This window comes from Hemitrygon akajei, chromosome 16 (assembly GCF_048418815.1).
Source record: "Hemitrygon akajei chromosome 16, sHemAka1.3, whole genome shotgun sequence".
Taxonomy (NCBI): domain Eukaryota; kingdom Metazoa; phylum Chordata; class Chondrichthyes; order Myliobatiformes; family Dasyatidae; genus Hemitrygon; species Hemitrygon akajei.
In genome coordinates this window covers 19000419-19024783 of record NC_133139.1, presented here as the reverse complement: position 1 = coordinate 19024783, position 24365 = coordinate 19000419, and the positions used below count along the sequence as shown (strand labels likewise).

Below are 24365 nucleotides of genomic sequence, written 5' to 3'. Positions count from 1 at the left end.
GGTCTTCAAGAAAATTAACAAAATTAAATGCATGTATTCTTTCTTGTAAAGAAAAATTACAAGTTTTTGTTCCCTCATCCTTGTACTGTGCTGTACTATTCTATTTCTATCCTTGTAGCAAAGGCCAACATTCCATTGTCTCCAATTACGTTTTGTATCATTACAAAGTTCTCCAAGCATGCTTTTGATAGTCTGTCTGCATTTCAACAATATCTATTTTTCCTACCAGTGGATAATCTCACCATTATTCACATTCTAGTCAAATTGATGGTTTAATCCCCCCCCCCCCGATACAGTTTCCTTCTTTTCTCATCTAGTAAAATAACTTAAAAGCCCAAGCTTAGATCTTATTACATCCCTTGAGAGAAAACAAAACTAAATCCTAAAGGGATTTAATGAAATCTTGCCATTGTACTTCTTCCCCTCTTAACATATCAGATTTGCTTCTGATGGGTTAATTTACAGATTCATTATCAAGTCAAAACAATGCAATTTGTAGAGCAGTTAATCAGTAAACTTCAAATACTTATAAATATAAGTTATCAAGAAAGTGCAAAGGTTGACAACATATTTGAATAAATTAATCATTGGCATCCTTTCACAGGATTAAAATGTTAGTCCAAGTGACCCTTGGATATGCTAAAGACAATTCATCCATTTTAAGGCTCAATGTGGAAGGAAAACGCAACTGAATTTGAAGCAACAACTTATTGGTGACTTAATTTGGTGGGGGGAATAAAAACACACATCTCTCAAAAGCTGCAGACTTGGCTAGTGGGGAGGGTGGGGTGGGGGGGAGGGGTGGATGGACAGTGTGAGAGGAAGCTAGTTACTATCTTCATTTCTTAAAATGTACCTTTCCATCGAGGAAGGTAGTCCTATACTTACGAAAAGTAGGCTGGATAGAGGAAAACAATTATATTGAACAAAGGGAACAAGGATGGCCCAAATCCAAGTAGCGAACACAGGGTAAGCAAAGTGATCAAAGTGCGGACACATCGGGACACACTCAGAGGCATAGTTTTTCCTTTAGAATCCTCTGTTCAGCTCCAACTGTTACACCATCTCTTGGTGGTCAAGCATGTGTTACTAGGCTGCAGCAGGAATTAAGTGACATCACAGAAGGATTTGTGTGGTCAGAAACACGAGCCTAGCATGTGTAGGCATTCTGTGGTATCAGAAACTAGGAACTCAGAATACACAAATCAGATGAATGTTAGATGGGATAATTCTCAAGTCTGATGCAAGCAATCTGAAGCGCATCATCTTCCAAAATTTCCATTCTCTTATAATCAAGGGATTACAACTTTAAATTTAACATTACTCTTAACCCATCTTTTCTTTCTAATTTAGGACTATGGATCAGGGTTTCAGCTATATAAAGTTGCTGGTTTATCTTTTCTGCTCAACATGGATTACAGATACATCAACATCTGCAGTGTACCTCCCCCACCCTAGCACCATCAGATCAAAGTAAATGAATATATTCCAGAGTTTAAAAAAAATACTCATAATGCTTTTTTTATTGATCTTATCTTAACAAATAGTGCCTCTAACATGGAGTTATTATTCCAGTGCACATGAATTATTAAAAATTCAACCCTATATTCATCGATAGAGCAACAAAGCACTGCCTTCAAGCTCTTTCAGAAATTAGGTCTACAGAGTTCTTTGGAATCTATAATCATTAACAGCATGGAAAAAACTTAAGTGAATTGCACTTTACATTTATACATGTACATTTTTTTGCTACCCGAGGCCCACAGTTTTCTCTATTGATTCAATATCTGGAACTTAAATTTGACTGCCCTAAAATACAAAGTTGTGTTGACCAACTCGCCCCTCCCATTGTTTATCAAAAAAATGCTTTATTTATTTTAATATGACGAGAAAAATCACTGAATCAAATGCTTTTTCCAACAAATTACAGGAATGCTACAATAGTTTCCAGTCTCGGTGTGATATCAGTGCACTGTAATGATACATAGCTTGCACACACTCCCCAGTCACAAAATCATTTTGTCTGTTTCTCATCCCAGTGGAATACCAACTGGTGAGAACATTACAATAAAAATCTACATTTCCCCAATAACACAGCTTGAAGGCTCAGCAGTCTCATTAAGATTGCCTGCAAGTTAAGCAAATGCCCTGAAGAGGCACCCACTCTACAACTTCCCTTGAATTAAATGACAAACAAGAGAGAATCTACAGATGCTGGAAATCACTTGAAATAAATAACTAGTTTCTTTAAAAAAAAATATACAATATTATGACTTTAAAGTATTTTCTTATACCTCACACTCCCTGTAAAACATTATGAAGGAACTGTGTAGATACCAACACTCCTTCCAAATCACATTATTGTGGAGGCAATGCTTCTTCCAGCTACGACAGTTTGGGGTAACTGAACTTAGAGCTGATCCTAAAAGACAACTTCCATCGCCAACAAACCCACCCATCCTAGCACCAGTACTGAACAAAACCTCCCCTTGTGAAACAATGTTTTAAGTAACAATGGAGCCTAGGTTAAATGGTCTGAAGTTGGCTCAATGCATTTTCATGTTTTGTAATGGGGGGGGGGGGGGGGGAAGCAATGATGTTCATCAGCCGCTCACACTCAAACCCAAATGTTAATAAAAGGCCAGAATAAACACATAATGTCCATAACTATCCAGTCTATAAAATCCCATAACAAACAATTTTTCCAGAAATATCTATTTTTGGATCCATAGGCAAATTTTAAAAAGTAGGAACTATTTTGTTGAGTCAGTGTACAACGCAGGATATGACAGGTTTTTAAATTATCAGCATGAGTAAATACAATCACATGCAAGTTAGCTGCAGAACATCATTGAGAGTTCCTCATAATTAAATGGAGTTACTATGCACAGATTGGATGGCTAACAGTGAACCAATATCTTGGCATGTAGAACCGGATGGGAAATTACATTCAATATTTTGATCTTGGGTATTAGGTGGACCACAGGATGAATAAATCACTTGCAACACATCTACCCATTAGCTAACCAAAGTGAAACCAAGCCATTTCATCCTGTTCACTTCATATCCAATTAAAAAGGATATCTATTATCTATAGCCAGTGAAAGTGTTATTTCAAGGTACAACTCAACATTTTCAGGGTACCATGCAAAAATGAAACTATAACTATATCAGAAGTTCTTTTTCCTGACAATTGATGCTAAAATTGAGCTTGTGGAATGTTAACATTTGACAAATCTACTGCACCTCTGAGGTTAAACAAATCAACAGGCTTGTGGCAATTTTTACTGTATATTATAATGCAGTGTTTAAATCCAGTTTAGACCACAAGAGGGACCATTCTTCTCTCTATCGCTTCAAAAATATTTGAGTCTTTTGCTACAAGAATATTGTATAAAGCAAGTAGAAAATTTATTGAATTTGAAAAATAAAATGCTTGATAACGAGAGTGTCTGCTTCTGAAAGAAAAAAGTACGTTGTGTTAGATTTCAATGTCAAATCACACTTGGAAAATTTAAACATAATCTTTTCCTTTCAGACACTGTTGCTTCCATGCCAGATTTATAGCGAGTCTTCTTTTTTCTTGTGGGATTAGCTTCATCATGCAGGCAGTCAGTTTATTGTATGGTCCTCAGTTGTCCTCGTCTTTTGTCAAATGTAGCTTCAGTGCTGTAATACAAAAGAATTAATAAAATTAGAAATATCTTGAAATGTAATATGGCTGCTGTATTTGCATGTAGAGGTAGGAATAACTTGGGGGAGTTGGCTGCCATGTTATTAGTAGTTTTTTTAAAAAGGCACCAGGTGTATCTTTAATAATGGTCAACTTGTTCCATTAAAAATTGTTAAGTTGTCCCATTCCACCCAAAGTAAGTAATCAATGTATATGTCACCCTAAGATTCACTTCCTTGTAAGCATTTGCAGTGGAATAAATACAACAGAATAGATGAAAAACTACAAAGACTAACAATTAAAGAGACAAACTGAGTAAATACAAAAAATGATAAGTGGATAAATAATACTGAAAGCATGAGCTTTAGAGTACTTGAAAGCGAGCCCATAGGTTGTAAAATTTGTTCAGTGTTGAGGGGAGTGAAGTTTTCCACATTGGATCAGGAGCTTGATAGTTGAAGAGCAATAACAGTTCCTGAACCTGCTGGTGTGGAAACCAAGCAGGGCTTTGAAACAGTAACATATCTTTGTTGTGTTCTTTATACATACCGTGGGTTACTAAGAACAAACCATATTCTGCAAGAACATTTCTAGAACTTTTATTTAACAGCAAACAGCAACCACGTTTTTCACTAAACAAGCTTCTCGATCATTCCGTCAGTTCTGTGCATGCTCACAACTCAGTCCAATCACATTCTGCCATGTGACAGATGATATCACCACATCTTCCTTTCCTTAAAAAAAACAATTAGCAACATCAAAACTAATACTAATTTAACGTGTCTCTATCAGTCTCTCTGGGGGTTTATGAACACGAGTAGACCTTCTAAGTGGTTCACACAGTTCTTGTGTTTTGTTGTTATTTTCATGTTTTGTCTGGTCTGTATCAGTTAACTGAAACTCCAAAGTTGGCTCTTTCTTGAGATCTTTACGATTTCTTCTTAACAGTGCTCTTTCTTCGGTTTGGACCATGTATGATCTGGGTTGTACTTCTTCAAGTACTGTAGCTTTCTGTGTCCATGTGTTCATTTTGTCTTGTGTCCTCACTTCATCTTCTTGGTGGAGTTCAGGTAATGGACGAGAACATCTGTCAAAGTATATTTTCTGCTTTGCTTTGTGTTCATCTTTCCACTTGTTCACCTCCCTCTGTTCTTAGAAGGCTTGCATTTATTGGCAGTTCGGATCTCGAACAGCGTCCCATCAAGAGCTGAGCAGGTGAAAATCCACATTCAGGTGGAGTACTGCGATAGGCTAACAAAGCTGAATAAAAAATCACCTCCACTATCTTTTGCTTTGTGCATCAGTTTATTGATAATTCCTACCGACTTCTCAACTAATTCATTGTACTGAGGAAAAAATGGACTAGATGTTGTATGAACAAAGCCCCATTCATAAGCAAAATGTCTCATGCATTCACCATTGAATTGTGGACCATTGTCTGTGTAATCTTCATCAGGTACACCATGTCTGGAAAAAACTGATTTCATGCATATAATTACATTCTCTGCTGTTCTGCCCAAACCACACACTTCAGGATACAAGGAGTAGTAATATGTTATTAATAGATAATCTTTGTTTATCTGTTTGTAACTGACAATGCCTACCTTCTGATAAGGTCTCTGAGGACTAGAATGTGGATGCAGTGGCTCCTTAGGGTTGCTAGGTTGGTATTTAAAGCATAGTCGACAAGACACCAACTCTGCAATTTCTTGATTCATCCTGGGCCAAAACATCACTTCCTGCGCCCTTACTTTTCAATACCTAGGTGGGCTTCATGAATTTTCCCAAGCATTTCTTTTCGGAGACTTTTAGGAATTATAATTCTGCTACTTTTATACAATATCCCAGCCACAACAGAAAGTTCTGATCTGTGATTCTAATATTCTTGTACTTCTGAGGTACAGTCATGCTTATTATCTGACCATCCATCCATCATCATTTGTATTACCTGACTGAAAATTTTGTCCTTCTCAGTCTCAAGACGCAGCAGTTCCAACTTTTTAGGAGCAACAGGTACAATTTCTATGACCATCAATAAAAACCTGAGCATCAATAATGTTCCTGTGACTGTCTTTTGTTGTTGGATCCATAGCTCTGGAAAATGTGTCCGCTGTGTACATGAATTTTTCAGGTGTGTATGACACATTCAACACACATCTTTGCAATCTGATCATCATTTGCTGAATTTGCAAAGGACAGTTGCTTAAAGGCTTGTTAAACAATAATCAAAGGCTTATGATCGGTTTCAACATCAACAGATTGTCCTGACACAAACTGATGACATCTCTCACAAGCAAACACAGTACTGAGCAATTCTTTTGCAATTTGGGCATACGTTGTTTCTGGATCGGATAATCCACGGGATGCATATGCCACTGGTAGCCATTCCTGATCATGTTTTTGGAGTAATACTGCCCCTAAGCCTGCTTGAGATGCATCACATGAGATTTTGATGGGTCTCTCAGCATCATAGAATTTCAACACAGGTTCTTTGGTGAGAACTTTTCTTGAGACTTTGCCATGCCTTCTCCTGTTCACGATTCCAGCTCCATTCGTTTTTCTTTTCTGTTAGCTGCCTCAATGGAGCAAGGTGTTCCGAAAGATTGGGTATGAATTTTCCCATGTAGTTGACCATTCCCATGAACCTCTGAACATCCTTTTTACATTGTGGTCTTGGCATGTTCTCAATAGCAGAACCCTTCAATGGATCAGGATGCACACCCTCTTTGCTGATGATATCACCCACAGAGGTAAGTTCAGTCACTCCTAGCTGACATTTGTCTTTATTCAACTTCAGGTTTGCCTTGCTGTTGCCTGTAAGACTCGTCTAATATGATCCCCAAACAATAATATCATCCATGGAAGTACCTACGCCCTCAATGTGCTCATATAGCATGTGAATAGTTTTATGGTACACTTCAGGAGCTGATGCAATTCCAAACAGAAGCCTAAGAAAACGGTATCTGGCAAAAGGAGTGTTAAAGGTACACAACTTTGAACTCTGTTCATCTAGTTTAAGTTGCCAGAATCCAGAGGATGCATCTAATTTACTAGAGTACTTTGCATTAGCAAACTGTGACATAGTTTCCTCATGAGTGGGCAATTTGAAATGCTCTCTTTTAATGGCTCGATTCAAGGCTCTTGGATCTAAGCAAATCTTCAGTTATCCATTTTTCTTATCAACAATAAGCAAATTGACCCATTCAGACTGTTTATCAATTTTCGTATGACTCCTAACTGTTCCATTCTTTCAAGCTCTGTTTTCAGTTGTTCACATAATGCAAAAGTTACTTTTCCACATGGATGTACTACGGGTGGCACTGTGTCGTCAATTTTAATCGTGTGCTCACCTGGAAGACAACCTAGCCCTTTGAACAAGTCCTCATCTATGTTCCCTCTAAGCTGTGCGCGTACACACGTTTTTCAACCAGCGCACAAAGGAAATTAATGTGTGCACAAAAGGTTAGTTACCCAAAATAATGTAGTAGTTAATAATTATACTTATTGAAAATAATCTTTTAGCTAAATGTTTGTTAGCTAGTTAGTTGGTTTTTCCAAATACCACAATGCATGTCACTAATTTACGTCACCTCACTTTTCCTGTTCCGGTTTGTACAGCTACATCACAGCGGCAGCCATCAGTCAACAAGTTCGCTGTTGAGTTTTATAAATAGTCTTTGTGTTCATTTAGAAGAAAGGTTTCCTGAAGATGAGGTACAAGAATGGCCAGCTTTTGTTTTCTCCGCACTTGCAGATTGTAACTTCATATTTGGCGATGAACAAGTTAATACCTTATCGCTAAAATATCATGATTTTCTGGCTGAAAATATTGTAATAGTTAGACAGTTTAATGATTTCAAATTTTCCATGCAAGAAAAAAATCAAATCCAAACTGATTTCAAACTTTGCTCAAATGGAGGCATTTGCACTTCAGAATGAACAGTTTTGCGACCTTGAACAGTTGATGGACATTGGGGGAACCTTTCTTGCATCTAGTACTGACTGTGAGCGAGTGAATCAACTCAAAAACAAGCTGAGAAACCGTTTAGGTGAATGTTATTTGGATATGTTAATGAGAATCAAAAGCTATCAATTGGACAGAAGTTCTATTAGTCTAGACAGAGTTTACAAAGAATGGGCAAATGCCAAAGACAGGGGAGAGAGAAAATATGTTAATTTTGTTGTTATTCTGTGCAGTTTTATGCCAAATATTTTGTAAACCTACATAAACTGTGCCATGTGTGCATTCAGTGCACACATACTTTTGTCACAGGATTAAATTTTGCACATTAGATTTTTGCGCACACTGACTACTAAAAATCAAAGGGAACATTGGTCTTCATACTCTTTCATCAAGTCACTGTATTCTGACTGGGTCACTTTCCAGGAGTAAGACTCTTTTCACCAAATTGAGTCTCACAAGCAGATAAAGCCAATATTGACCGTACATTCTCAGGCATGACCACAAATGAAAGCACGTGAACCATATTTTTGTGTGATTCTTTTGCCACACATGTTCCTTTAACTGGAAAGTCTGCACCTGAATACCCAGTCACTTTTATATTTGTCTGATGTAACTTTTGTCTTGGCTTTAATGCATTAAACTCAGATTCTGCAAGAACATTTACTTGTGCTCCAGTATCCAGTTTTAACAGAATGTTTTGGTTCACTTGCAATGGCATAATCCAGTCATTCTTACTTTGTTTGTTTTCACAAAGCACATCGATATAAAACTCCTCACGCTTATTTTCAAGCCCAGCATTTACTAGTTTTATTTTGTTTTTACTTCTGCAACAGCGTGAAGAATGATTGCTCTTACCGCAGTGATTGCACTTCCCCCCCCGTATGCTGGACACATTTTAGGTCGGAGTTGCAACCCACAGCGATCACAAATTTTTTTTTTTCAGATGACATCTTGCTCTCTGTCAGTTCCATTGCCGTTTTATTGTTTTTTCCGATATGTTCACACTTTTCCACAACATCTACACAGTCGTTCTCAATAAAAAGTTCTTTAGCCTGGGACGTCATGGTTTCCGAAGCTTTTTTACATCTGGTTCTCTCAAGAGTCTCTCTCAGAGCATTATCCAGAATGCCACAAACATTTGTCTTTAATGAGAGCGTCTGTAAGCTCTGCAAACTCGCATGTTTTACTGTGGTGTCTCAACTTAGTAACAAATTGATCAATCATTTGACCAGCTCTCTGCCAACAGGTAAAGAATTGGTACTGTTCATACATCACATTGTGCTTAGGTATACAAAAGGCTTCTAACTTGTCGATTATTGCTTTTAGATTCAAATTATCTCCATTCTCAAAAGTAAAATGGTGATGTACTTCAGCTGCATCGTCCCCAGTCACGTGAAGTAGGATCGCTGCTTTTGTTTATACTGATTTATTTTCTGCTCCGATCGCTGATAAATTTCAAAACGCTGTTCAAATCTTTTCCAGTTTTCAGTTACATTTCCAGTCAGCTGAAGCATCGATGGGGTTTGCAAAACTTCCACTCTTAAAGCTGCTAGCAAACAAAGTTTGCATGTTTTTTCCCCCTCAATTATCTTCACTTCTCCCGAAACGAATTATTCTTCCAGACTGATTTCTGACACCATGCTGCGTTCTTTATACACACCATGTGTTACTAAGAACACCGTTTTTCACTAAACAAGCTTCTCAATCATTCTATCAGTTCTGCATATGCTCACAACTCGGTCCTATCACGTTCTGACATGTGACACATACCACCACAATCTTCCTTTTCTTGACCTCATTCTGCTATGGAAGTAAAGCTCCAAAGCCCATCAGTTCACATACCTACTACTGCAAAATTCAATCTCCATGTTCTGACACCAGTCGCGCTTGTAATTGTGCCAATCTTGTTGGACATCCACATCATCCCAAGCAAACTGACGCATATTTTATGGCATCCCATCAAAAGGCAATTAGATGCTTAAGTAATGAGATTATAACAACGTGGGTACTAGATATATGATCTCTACAAAATCCATACTCCAACTAAATAATTGTTGTCTCCCTTATGTATCATTGATTGGTAGATTCTCTTTCGAAGAAAGATGAGATTGTATCCACCGGAGTTTAGAAGAATTAGAAGAAAATAATTAAAAACACAAGAATCTGGAGGATTTTGCCAGAGCAGATGTGAATGTTTCTTCCTCGGGGGAACCTACAATTAGGGATTACTGTTTAAAAAATAAGTGCCAGTCTATTGAAGAAAGACAGGCAGAAGACAATTTTGTTTAAAAATAATTCTGGACTGCTGAAAATCTTTGGCACTCTGCTTCAAAAGGACAATGTGAATGTTTTTTCTTAAAAAAAACAGATATAGATCCTTAGTAAGCAAAAGGGTGAGACACGACTCTGGAGATGGGGACGCAAGGTTAAGGTCACACAAATACTAATCACAATTTTAGTAAATAGTGGAATATGTTCAAGAGGCTGAGTAGGTTATTATTGCTTCTAATTTATATGTTTATACAGATTTCATTAGAATACAGACAACTCAACGTGCCATAAATTAGCATATTTCACTGTGGGCAAGGAAACAAATCTCACACCAACACTTTTCTTTTCAGTGTTTAACCGCACCAGAGGCTGGAAATGATGAACAATAAGGAAATTATTTTTCTTTGCAGATGGGTCAACAGATTCAAGCAAATTGGAAGGAGGAATATAGACAATCCAAGGGGAAAGAGTTACTTACCATTGAAGAATGAAAATCTGGCACTCAATGCCTAAAGCTATGGAAGTGGAAACTGTCAAAGCATTTAAAATGTGTTTACCAGAGCCCTTTACTCCTATGCATTGTGGGAGCATCTTAATTGGTTGCAGTTTTTAAGCCAGCAGGACATAATTTTTCTTCAAAACCTGCATAATTGCTCACTCTACTATTGAAATGAAAGACTTAAGTTTTTCCAATATTTAATTGTTTTTTTTGCTGGTTTCTCGAGACAGAAAAGAATAATACAGCAACATGCTGGAGGAACTCAGCAGCTTGGGCAGCATCCATGGAAACGAACAGTCAACGTTTCAGGCCAAGACCCTTCATCAGGACTGGAGAGGGAGGGGGCAAGGGCCCTATAAAGAAGGTGGGGGGGGGGGGGGGGAGGGTGAGAAGAAGGTTGGTAGGTGCCAGGTGAAAACCCAGTAAGGGGAAAGATCAAGAGGTGGGGGAGGGGAAGCATGGAGGGGATAGGCAGGAAAGGTGAAGGAGGACTACAAGGGGAAAGCACTATGTGTAGTGGAAGAAGGCAGAATCATGAGAGAGGTGATAGGCAGCTGGAGGAGGAGGCAGAGTGAAACTGGGATGGGGGCAGGGAGAGGGAGGGAATTACCAGAAGTTGGAGAATTCGATGTTCATGCCAAGGGGCTGGAGTTTACCCAGACGGTAGATGAGGTGTTGCTCCTCCAGCCTGAGTTTGGCCTCATCATGGCAGTAGAGGAGGCCATGTATGGACATATCCGAATGGGAATGTGAAGCAGAGTTGAAGTGGATGGCAACCGGGAGACCCTGTCTGTTGTGGCGGACGGAGCAGAGGTGCTTGACGAAGCGGTCCAAGCACAAGTGCTACACTTGCCCCTACACCACCTCTCTTACCACCATTCAGGGGCCCCAAACAGTCCTTCCAGGTGAGGCAACACTTCACTTGAGCCTGTTGGGGTTAACTATTGCATCCGGTGCTCCTGGTGTGGCCTCTTCTACATTGGTGAGATCCAACGCAGATTGGAGGACCGCTTCGTCGAGCACCTCCGCTCCGTCCGTCAAAACACAGGATCTTCCAGTTGCCACCCACTTCAACTCTGCTTCACATTCCCATTCGGATATGTCCATACATGGCCTCCTTTACTGCGATGATGAGGCCAAACTCAGGTTGGAGGAGCAACACCTCATATACCGTCTGGGTAGTCTCCAGTCCCTTGGCATGAATATTGAATTCTCCAATTTCCGGTAATTCCCTCCCCCTCCCTTCCCCCATCCCAGTTTCACTCTGCCTCCTCCTCCAGCTGACCATCACCTCCCTCATGGTTCTGCCTCCTTCTACTATCCATAGTGCTTTCCCCTTGTATTCCTTCTTCACCTTTCCTGCCTGTCCCCTCCCCACCCCTTGATCTTTCCTCTTACTGGGTTTTCACCTGGCACCTATCGGCCTTCTCCTTCCCACCCTCCCCCCACCTTCTTTATAGGGCCCCTGCCCCCTCCCTCTTCAGACCTGATGAAAGGTCTCGGCCCGAAACATTGACTGTTCGTTTCCACGGATGCTGCCCAACCTACTGAATTCCTCCAGCGTGTTGTGCATGTTGCTTTGACCCCAGCATCTGCAGGGTATTTTGTGTTAAAGAATAATACAGGTCAAATCTCAACAAGGAATACGCCATTAAATTGTTTAAAAAAACCCCCTGGATAAATTTAAAAAAAGACAGGCGAGAGAGACCACAGATGCAGGAAGTCATGATCAACACATAAACTGGTGGAGGAAGCAGATCAGGCAGCATCTGTGGAGGAAAATGAACCATCGGCACTTTGGGCCAGGACTTGGGTCTTGGCCTGAAACGTCAGCTCTTCAGTTTCCTCCACATATTCTGCCTGATCTGCTGAGTTCCTTCAGCATTGTGCTTGGACAAGTAACAAGGCCAGAATAATGACAATCCACCTGTGGGGAAAAGTCTAGTCCTAATGTTGGATGACTTAGTATAGCAAGCACAATTGGAGTGCATGCAGAAGCAGCAAGAGCAGGCAGAACTGTGAAGTGGATTGATGAGTAAGTGTAAAAGCTTAAGGAGAATTGCACAAACACTCGCATCCAATTTCCACAATGTGCTTGGGCATATGGCCACAAGTGCAATTCATAAGGGTTAATCATTTACCAACAAACTTATGACCCATGAGGGCAAGGCTGACCAGAAACAAATGAGATGGCTAATTTGTAGAGCTTTGGAAGTCAAGCATGTTATTAACATATGAAGTTTACCAAAAAAAAACATGTTGGATAGATCGGGAAAACAATTTGAAAGCAAGTAAGTTAAAAAGTCTAAAAGTTAACAATTAAATGCTTGGCTGATACTGAACAGCAGGAAGTTTTTTTTAAGCCAAATGCAACTTACCCTCATATCAATATACCCTTCCTGCCATCAGTCTACGGACAGCTGAGTCTAATATATTAGGCAGCAGGAAGAAAGAAAAATAATTGACATTACAGATCAGAACACATGCACATCCCTTCCACTGAAGGTCCAAGAACAACTTTCGAGTAATCAAGCTAGTTAATCAGCTTTCATTTTAGCTTTTTTTGGAAAAGGCAATTATATAATGTTCAAGTGTTATACAACACAGATATCTAAACCATCACATCATTCAGCTGCTTTGCCACTTTGCGTGTTCCCTACAATTTATTTATCTACTGGATTTGCTTCAAGAGATCACAAACAAGGAAGCAGAGCTTGTCATTTCAAACAGGTGTGCAGGGTAGTGAATCTCTGAAATAGTCCGGAGAAGGAACCAGTTCATTAGATTAGTTTGTTATGTGCTGTGCTGTGTAACATGGGCAATCGTGGTCTTGGGGTGGTGGAGTAGAAAAAAACTCATCAAAATCCACAATGTGATTGAAGTACAACCTTATGGTCTCCAATTGCCCACTTCACATTACTACAATTTAAAACTTCCCTCAGCACATACACCATTCAATTAATACCAAGGCAGCTCTCAAGTTATTTCTGTGACCTGCTCTCTCACACCCATCAGATTTCGTTTTACCAAGCATCACTTGTATGTTGAAACACAGGGATGTGCGACATTTGCTACAATAGCCAGCACAACCTTGTGATGTACCTTCTTGCTGCCCACCTAAATGAGCAGCAATTTATAGCAGTCACATGATCTGCCAATCAGGAGACTTTGGGATATGCAAGTGAAAAGGTGGGCGGGGGGAGAGAAATCAAAATGACGTGAAAGAACCCCCATGAACATACAAGGACAATGTACAAACTTCATACAGAAAAGATCCATTGTCAGGATCAAATCTTGATCCCTGTAAGTTCAAAGCAGGAAAACTTAAGCAATTTTCCTTTCTTTTCCACCCCCATCATCCCCACCCACTTTGGACTGGGGTCCACTGAAACTCAGTATTTCATATATCATTTAGTGCAAGACCTCAAGAGCATAAGACACAGGAGTAGAATTAGACCATTCCGTCTGCTCCGCCATGCCATCATGGCCAATCCCAGATCCCACTCAACCACGTACACCTGCCTTTTCACCATATCCTTACCAATCAGTAACTGATCAACTTCCGCTTTAAATATACTCACGGACTTGGCCTCAACCGCAGTCTGTGGCAGAGCATTCCACAGCTTTACCACTCTCTGGCTAAAAAAATAAAAAAAATAAAAAATCCTCCTTACCTCTGTTCTAAAGGGTCACCCCCTCAATTCTGAGGCTGTGCTCTCTAGTTCTGGATACCCCCGCCATAGGATACATCCTCTTCACATCCACCCTATCTAGTCCTTTCAATGTTCGGTAGGTTTCAATGAGATATCCACGCATTCTTTAAAATTCCAAAGTACACCGAATGCTCCTCATATGTTAACCCCTTCATTCCTTGAATCATCCTCGTGAACCTCCTCTGGACTCTCTCCACTGAGAACACATCCTTTGAGATATGGACTCCGAAACTGTTGACAATACTCCCAAGTGCAGCCTGACTAGTGTCTAATAAATGCTGAGCTTTACCTCCTTTTTATATTCTATTCCCCTTGAAATAAATGCCAATATTGCATTTGCCTTCTCTACCACAGACTCAACCTGTAAATTAACCTTCTGGGAGTCTTGCATGAGGACTCCCAAGCCCCTCTGATGTTTTGAGCTTTCTCCTCATTTAGATTATGGCCCGCACCATTGTTCCTTTTACCAAAACACATTATCATACATTTCCCAACACTGTATTCCATCTGCCACTTTTTTGCCTATTCTTCCAATTTGTTCAAGTCCTGCTGCAATCTTATTGCTTCCTTCACCCATCTTCGTATCATCTGCAAACTTAGCCACAAAGCCATCAACTCCATTATCCAAACCAATGACAAACAAAGTGAAAAGTAGCGGTCCCAATACTGACCTAAGGATCACCACTAGTCACCGGCCGCCAACCAGAAAAGGCCCTGTCTCACTGTACATCAACCATTCCTCTACCCATGCCAGTATCTTCCCTGTAACACCATTTATCTTGTTAAGCAGTCTCATGTGTGGCACCTTATCAAATGCCTTCTGAAAATCCAAGTAAATGAGATCCACTGCCTCTCCTTTGTCCACCTGCTTGTTACGTCCTTGAAGAACTCCCAACAGATTTGTCAGGCAAGATTTCCTTTTACAGAAACCATGCTGACTTTGACTTATTTTATCATTAGTCTCCAAGTACCTTGAAACCACATCCTTAATGATAGACTCGAACACTTTCCCAGCCACTGAAGTTAAGCCAAATGGCCTATAATTTCCCTGCTTTTGCCTTCCTCATTTAAAAAAAAAGTGGAGTACATTTGCAATATTCCAGTCCTCTGGGACCATGCCAGAATCAAGTGATTCTTGAAAGATCATGACCAATGCATCCATTATCTCTTTAGCAACTAGTCTATCTTGCCCAGGTGACTTATCCATCTTCAGACCTTTGAGTTTGCCTAGCACTTTTTCCTTTGTAATAGCAATGGCACTCACTCCTGCTCCCTGACACTCTTGGACCTCCAGCACACTGCTAGTGTCTTCCACAGTGAAGATAGATGCAAAGTACCCATTAAATTCATCTGCCATTTCTGTTTCCTCCCCTCCCCCCATTACTACCTCACCAGAATCATTTTCCAGTGGTTCAATATCAACTCTCATCTCCCTTTTATTCCTTATATGACTGAAAAATCTTTCGGTATCCTGCTTTATATTATTGGCTAGTCTGCCCTCATATTTCATCTATTCCCTTCTTCTAGCTTTTTAGTTGCCTTTTGTTGGATTTGAAAAGCTTCCCAACCATCTAACTTCCCATTAACTTTTGCTGCCTTATTTGCCTTTTCCTTGGCTTTTATGCAGTCCTTAATTTCCCTCATCAGCCACGGTTGCTTAACCCTGCCATTTCAGAACTACTTCTGTGGGACATACCCATCTTGTGCTTTCCTTCTGGGAACAGTTCACTTCAGCCACCTCTGTTCTGCCAACATCCCCAGCTGCATCCTCCTCCAACCCACCTCAGCAAGCTGCTTTCTCATGCCTCTAAATTCCCTTATTTCCCCCATTGCGATTAAATACAATTGACTTGTGCTTCTCCCTCTCAAATTACAGTACGAATTCAATCACATCATGATCACTACCTCCCAAGTGTTCCATTACTTTAAGCTCCCTAATAAGATCTGGCTTATCAAACAACACCCAATCTAACATAGCCTTTCCCTGAGTAGGCTCAAGCACAATCTGCTCTAAAAAGGCCATCTCATAGGTACAAAACAAATTTCCCCTCTTGCGATCAGACACCGACCTGATTTTCCCAATCCCCTTACATATTGAAGTCCCCCATTACAATTGTGACATTGTCATTATTACATGCCTTTTCCAACTCCCTTTGCAGTCTCAACTGCACATCTTGGCTACTATTTGGAGGCCTATATATGATTCCTATAATGGCTTTTGTACCCTTGCAGTTTCTTAACTCTACCCACAAATATTCGACATTCTCTGACCCTGTTACCTCTTTCTAAAGATGCAACTCCAACTCTTACCAACAGAGCCACACTACCACCTATGCCTGTCTGCCCTTTCGATACAAAGTACATCCTTTGATGTTAAGCTCCCAACTATGGCCTTTTTTCAGCCATGAATCAGATGCCAATCCCTAACTGTGCCACAAGTCCGCCTACCTTATTCCAAATGCTACGTGCATTTAAATAAAGTAGCTTCAGTCCACATTCTTCACCTTTTGAATTTTGCCTGTGGTACAGTTTAACTCATTGTTCTGTATAGTAACTCTATCTTGCTGAACTTCAGCCTCAAGTAATTCTGTGCAGGTAAAATCAATAGTAATGAAAACAGGCAATACCAAACGCCTCCTAATTTTTCTTTTGAAGTTGGCTTGAAAGAAAACATTCAAAATTAAACTTTGATTATTTTTTTTAAAAAAGATCTGCAGGTTGAAGTGACATGATATTTAAAAGACAGACTTACTCAGTTTTAAAGAAATGAAATGGCATACCATGTAGTGCAAAATGGTAATCAAGTAATCTTGTAAATTTTGCTGGCAAGTGTGACTGCTCTAAAGTGACCTTTCACCTAGGAGCTAAAATCCCTCCCTCCCCCAAGTCAACATGAAAGAGCATGTCTAATGCAAGCCAAGAAATGTAAAAGATATTCAAACTAGAGTGGTGTTCTTTCCACAGGCAAATGCTAATGACCACAACACACATTACCCTTGCACATCTGGGAGTTTCATGCTCCTAACAGAAAGCTGTACACAAGGTGATGTTGTGTTCCTTTGTTTGCTGAAATCTAATTTTGTGGGACTCAGTTGATCAACACGTTATATATTAAGGACAGAGAACAAGGCAATATTCTAAAACTGCACAACATTCTCAAACAAAATCTTTGAAATACGTTTACCTATCCAAGGGGAATACAAAAATAGAGCACAAATTACAAAGAAGCTTTATAGACTGATGGCATACAGCACTAAATGAAATAGCATACTTAAAGTTTACAGTTGTGATTACAGTAAAGGGCAGGAGCTATGAAAATTCAATTTAAATTACTATTAGGGCTTGTTTGGACTAGCAGGACAGACTGGTTTATCATGACACTGTTTATTAGTGGAAGAATGAACAAGTCTCACCAGATGTAATAATTATGAGCCATAACAGAAACATTATCCCTATAATATTAGTTATAAATAGTCATCTTTGTATTAAGGGAAGAAACACTAATATGAAATTTTAAAAGGACAAAATTCAATTGCTCATTGAAGTCACCTTAAAATGAAGATTCAAGCTTTGTGAATCTTGAATCTCATTAATTTAAAGCCACCTTAAAATGAATAGGGAAAGAATTAAAATGTATACCCCAATATTTATCACAAACGTTAAAGTCCAATTCTGGTGTAATAGTTCCACTAAAAACAGATCATGATAAACCATGGATTCTGATCTAACAAGAAGCAGGCCTGCTTCATTACATACAGACACTTCAGCTAACTGTTTAGGTCTTGCATCTGGCCTTACGAGGCTCTTGCTGTTACTTAGAGTCTGCAAAACTAAAGCAAGAGAAAAATGAAAGAAACATTAATATAAACTGAAACGTATCTAAAAATCTCACGACAAACACAAGAGATTCTGCAGATACAGGGTCCTGATGAAGGGTTGTGGCCTAAAATGTCAACTGTTTATTTCCTGCTGACTTGAGTTCATCCAGTATTTTGTGCTGCTTAAATCTAATGATTTGTGCATCCTGTATATAAAGGGGTTTTTAGATCACTGCATCTCACATAGCATATAGGAGAGTTTGTTCACATGATAGGGTAAATTATATTACATGTAGATTTTTGACCTGCTGCCTGAAGGAGTTTGCTGAAGCACATGTGGAATAATTTGTCAATGATGCAAATTCCTTAAACTGCTCATTACTAGTCATTTACTTACAGCACGGAACTGGCCTTTCTGCCCTTTGAGCTGTGCACCCAGCAACACCCAATTTAACCCTAGCCTAATCATGAAACAATTTACAATGACCAATTAGCCTACCAATTGGTAGGTCTTTGGACTGTGGGAGGAAACCCATGTAGTCATGGGTGAACGTACAAGTTCCTTACGGGCAGCGGCTGGAATTGAACCCGCATCAGCTGTACTGTGAAGCATTGTGATAACCTCTACTGTGTTAATCTTCAATGCCCAACTTTTTGAAACCTTGAGCCATGATGACCAATCTGCCAGTCTCTGTACAAGGCAACATACGACACCAATGAACATGCAACAGTTCGCTTGAATTGGCAAATCATTTGTGTAACCCCAAGTAGTGATGTTGTGTGGTACAGAGACTGACAAGGTTTTTATAGGACGATAAGCATGTTACAGCTTTGACAAAGCACAACAGCTGAATCATTTCCTAGTGTTGTATCGCAGGGCCGCTTTTGAAATATTCCAGTTCATAATCTCTCGCCACTTCTAATCAGAATGCACTGGTGTGTGTGTTATCTGCACAGGCACAAGGATGCTTCTAGCCATTACTTGCAAGTAGGAATTTTAAAAATCTAAACCCGATTCAAATATTGTTAAAACAGTAGTCTTCATAATGCAGATATACAAATGTTGATAGATATATCTCAGTCCATATAGAAAACATTTCCACATCTCCCTCTTCTCTTTGAAGAAAGCTTTGAGCTGCACCTAATATCTACTTTGAGTCAGTGTCCATTATTTGACTACATAAACTGATATAATGTATTTCAGTACATCTAAATGCAAAACGTTATTGAACATTTTGAAATGGGCGTTAACTCAAGACCTTGTTTGTTTATATGTAGCAAGTTGTTGCAGCAAAGCAATAGATGCATGTCAAAACAAGCAACAAAATAGACCATATCAACTAATAGGTGAAGAAACACTAATTCACTTTTAATTCAGTATCTTTGTATACAATAGTTTATTCTACGTTGGCTGGCAATTCCCCATTTACTATTCTTTATCTAGTTTGTCCTATTGTGTGATTCATTCCAGTCAACAGCAGTATAATTTGCAATCCCAGGAAGTACAAAAGGGAACATGCCAAACTGTGCATTGCCAAATATGAAGACATTATTTTGTAATCCATTTTTAGGAAGGACTATGTCCTCACCTGCTATGTTGCAGGTTTTTTTTTTGGAAAAGCCAACTTAGAGTGTTAACTGTCAGAATAAGCACATCCATGCAAGGTGTACAGATTTGATTCCAAAAGTCACATTATCAATTTTCTTCGCGAGCATACAAAGCCTTGTATAAAATTTGTGACTGGCATTCTGTCTGTCATAAACTTGTTACTGAATTCACACTGACAGATTTCTTTTTAAATATACTGATAATATTGTGCCAAAACAAATCTCAATGTGTTGAAATTTTCAAAAATGACTCCAACTTACTGATTTAATTTTTAATAAACATTGAAAGAGTCAAGGTTGAGGTTCAAATTTGCAATATATTGGCCAATTCTCAAGCAACACACACAAAATGCTGGAAAAACTCAAGAGGTCAGGCAACATCTGTGGACAGAAATAAACTGTCAACCTTTCCGGCTGAGACTGGAAAGAGAGAAGAAACCAGGATATCCTGCCATCCCAGATTCTTGAAAGGAGAAAATTAGGAAGAGATTTGTACTTTTATATGTCCTTGGAAAGATAGGATCAAGATTTATTCAATTGTACTAAAAAATTTAATAGCCCAATGATACCAAACCGCTGTAAACACACAAATAAGATAGAGACATAGAACACCAGCTATTGGCATGTGTAATTGTATCCAAATTCAGCTGGTGCTTTAAACAAGAACTTACTGGCACAGGATACTGGGAGTAGTAGAAAGATCAATGCCATGGGTAGGCACTTAAATTATGAACAAAAGTACTCCCTGGGTTATGGACGCTCAACATGTGGACACTGGCACTTACGAAAAAGGTCTTAAAAATAAAGCTGTAATTCAAAAGTCCCCAGGACTACCTTTCCCCCACTCTCTACTTTCAGAGCCTGTTCTTTCTTAAAAGAGAACCAGTCTTGGCAAAAGATTACCTGTTGGCATATACCTAAAGTAATCAGACGCCACCATGTCTTAAGAACATAGGTTGCCAGTTTCATTGAAGGAGGTAGCTCAATAGAGTTGTTTTGGACACTGACAAGCAATTACTTCGACTAATAATTGTGTAACAATGGTCCCTTAAAGTAAAATCTACCGATACTTCAAGGCATCAAAACCACCCATTGAGTGAGAGATATTTTGATACTGTACTATTGTAACAAGGCAGGGGAAGACAAATGTTCATGTTAGTCGGCCCTCATCAAACCATTATAATTTGAGGTATAATTACTGTCAAGTTGTACATTTTCCAACTTATGGACATAACATATGGATGTCTGTAAAAACAATGCATCTGTAACCTGGAGAGGGCATGCATTTAAAACATTAAATTGCTTATTGGATTTTTTCCCCCTCTATATCAGTCAAGATACAAGTTGCATAACTTATTAGTAACTTTATTGTATATCCTACTTACATTGCATTTCAAGAGTCACCAATCAGGACAAGCCAAGATAAAGATGGGGAGTGAAGTAATAAGTAATTTTATCTGCCCATGTCAATCAGAAAATAATCAATGATTATTTGGAAATGAGCCATTAAATTTTGAAAGGATGTTTTCAAGAGATTAAGAATGGCAAAGACTATTGTTCACAGGTGTTAAAGATAAACAAATTTTTTTAAAATAGATTTTGTAACAGCAGAAGTTCTCTGCCTCATCCTAAATCCAAGTCACCTTATACACAACTTCCCTAGATATACACAAGCATGATTATGTATAATATTTGAAAGATCTTCACTTTCTGGTCAAGCTTCACTGACCTTCTCTTGTCACACATTCTGCAGCATCCAAAGCCTTGCCACCGAGGTCATTAACAACACTATCCACTCGGGCATGATGCTTGAGGAACAGAGGGCGGACAATTCGGTTATAGATGATCTGAGAACCGTTCCACATGACTGGTGCCATGCACCATAGCAGGAAAAGACACTGCAGGCAAAAAAATTCTCCAGCATTAGTTACTAACCAAAAGTTGCCTAAGTAATAGAACCAGAAAATCCATCAAATCAGAGCACGTTTTATGAAAAATACAAATCTCGAATACCAAAAATAATAGCATGTTAAAACACAAATTTCTGATGTTCCTTATGCTTAGCATAATGGTAAAGAATGCAATAGATTTGGAAGATTAAGATCAAAGATTAAAAAAATGTATATACAGACCTTGCCTACATAATAAAAAGGAAACCAATAGAGGAAGATATCCGAGAAGAATTCTACAACACTGAATATTCCATATACAACCCAATACGTCAACCACTTAGTGTCATCTTCTTTATTTACACTTTCAATAGCTTTGATTCTGAAAAAAATGTATATTTTATTAAGATTAAACAATGATTATGTTAAAATCACTATACTAATACAGTACCATCAAGTTATTTAAAAATCTAAGAGTATTTTGTTTTTCAAAATAGTAGGCATTCTATCAACTACCAAAACATCTGCCAATGGTGAAGAAAGAATAGATCATAAATTCCAATCTTTAGATGCAAAATGGATTCAGGATTGATTAACATCATTTCCAGTATACAAGTATAAAGGAGAATGGAATAATTGTTACTCCGTATCCAAAGCAGCATAGAAAAAAATGAAATAATAAATACACAATATAAATACACATAATAGCTAATGTAAATAGATTGATTGTGTGTCCATAAAGTGACACTAGGCACAGGAGTATCTGTACATAAGGTGACTCTGACAGGAAATTATAAAGTAGTGGTGGGGGGTGGATTAGTGGGTGGAAGTGTTGATCAACCTTACTGTTTGAGGACAGAAACAGATAGAGTCTGGTGGTCCTGGTGTGGATGCTATGTAGCCTCCTCCCTGATGGGAGTGGGACAAACAGTCCACAAGCATGGTGGGTAGGATCTCACACGATGTCGCTGGCTTGTTCTGGGCATCTTTCCATAAACACGCCCTTGATGCCAGGTAGTCTGGTGCTGGTGAAACCACAGTGCAGTTTCTGTACATTATTCCATATTTTGCATTATTCTTTTAAATTCTCTCTAGAACATCCAATATCTAAATTGTTTATAAAGGAACATAAACCAAAGTATCTGTTAGTCTATCCAATTTCAATGATTTTGAACATCCATTCAATTTTCAATTATGTTTCACCTCACAATGTTACCATAACCATCCTAGATAATTCATGACACATTATTAAAATTGGCAATAAAATAATTTAGCTTAGCCTATGTATAGATATTCAAAACTCTGTTTATTAATTTCATTGAACAAATAGTCAAAGGCTGATATTCAATAAAATTTACCCTTAATATTTAAATGGTACGATGTTGACTCACTACCAACATGACCTTCCTCTTTACAAGTTACATGTAACCATGTAGTGACAGCCTCAAGATGTACCATTGTCATTAACGCCCAATAAAAACAGACTGTTCCTGACTTGGAAAAATGGGAGCCACGGTCACGCTAAAGTTTGAAACATAGCTGAAATTTAGTTAGGTCTACTCAATCTGACTGAAGATCAAATTATCATACTAACTGAATGATATGCTCTGCTGAAGAGTTGCAACTAGCAATAAGAAAAAGTTTGTGACCTTGAGAGTTCGCCTCGCCATGCAACTTCTCTATTTGCAAAAATCATACTGGGCCAGATGATTAAAATGTCAGAAATTAGAATCACCTGCATTAACAGGTGGAGGTTATGCACATCAACTGTGTCAAGGTAAAATTCAACATCTAAAGTGATTACAAAAAAAGTCATGAAGTTTGTTGTTATGCAGCAGAGTTAAGTGCAATACAAAAAAAAAATCACTATAATTTACAATAATTTAAAAGAATAGTGCAAGAGAATAAAATAGTGGAAGTGTTCCTGGTTTCTTGGACCATTCTGAAATCTGATGTTGCAGAGGAAAAACTTGTTCCTAAAACACTGTGTGTGCATTTTCAGACTCCTATACCTCCTCCATGATGGTAATGCCGAGGAGAGGCACGGTGAGGGTCCCCAATGTTTTTCTTGAGACACCCCCCCTTTGAAGATGTCCTCAGTGGTGGGGAAATACAGCATGAGCCCTTGATAGAGTAGGCCAAGTCTACAACATTTTTCCTTCCTGTGCATTTGGAGCCATCATACCAGGTGGCTCCAAATACTTCAATAAGATTGAATGAGTACAGAGAATATTTCCAAGGATGCTTCCAGAACATAAAGCCCTGGGTTATAGGGAAAATTCAATAGGTTAGGATTTTATTCCCTGGAGCAAATGGGAGGTATACAAATTATGAAGGGTATAGATAGATTAAATGCTAGCATGCTCTTTCCACTGAGTTTGGGTGAGACAAGAAAAAGAGGTTGTAGATTAAGGGTGGAAGGCGAAATATTTAAAGGAAAAATGAGGGGAAACTTCTTCACTCAGAAGGTAGTGAGAGTGTGCAAAAAAAAAAACTGCTAGCAGTTTGATTTCAGCATTTAGCAGAAATTTGGATAAGTATATGGATGGGAGTGGTATGGAGGGCCATAATCCAAGTTTAGTTTAGATTGATGGGATTAGGTAGAATAATAGTTTTGCGTGGACTAGATGGGCTGAAGGGCCTGTTTCTGTGCTGTCGCACTCTGACTATGATGGAAGAACAAATGCTCCCCAGTTTTTCTATGCCGTTATTTGGTCACAGTTGGTGGTATTCAGTTGAAACGATTCATGGGGAATTGAGACCAACAGGATTAGTCTAGACTGTTTGCGTAGACTTAACAAACCAAGCAGCCACTTCATGCGCTGTAATTACTAGTTCTACAAATTAACCTATGGCTTCTAGAGGAAAAGGCAATAATAATCAGCTTGTTTCCCCATCAGCAATAAGTTGTATGTTTAAGATAAACTATA

General features: G+C 38.9%; 1 protein-coding gene across 3 annotated transcripts in view; it reads right to left on the bottom strand.

Moving 5' to 3' along the window:
- Positions 1-1494: 1494 nt before the first annotated feature.
- LOC140739796 (receptor expression-enhancing protein 6-like) overlaps positions 1495-24365 on the bottom strand; it is a 40060-nt gene continuing 17189 nt past the window's right edge. The window contains exons 3-7 of one of the 3 annotated variants that reach the window (XM_073068326.1): positions 21679-21817; positions 21276-21444; positions 17877-17950; positions 12786-12833; positions 1495-3669 (exon numbers count right to left, since the gene is read on the bottom strand). In XM_073068326.1, coding sequence (XP_072924427.1) covers positions 12813-12833; positions 17877-17950; positions 21276-21444; positions 21679-21817 — 403 coding nt within the window. In that variant the 3' untranslated portion in view covers positions 1495-3669; positions 12786-12812. The remainder of the gene's footprint in view (positions 3670-12785; positions 12834-17876; positions 17951-21275; positions 21445-21678; positions 21818-24365) is intronic. The other 2 variants (XM_073068327.1, XM_073068328.1) reach the window with 2 other exon arrangements.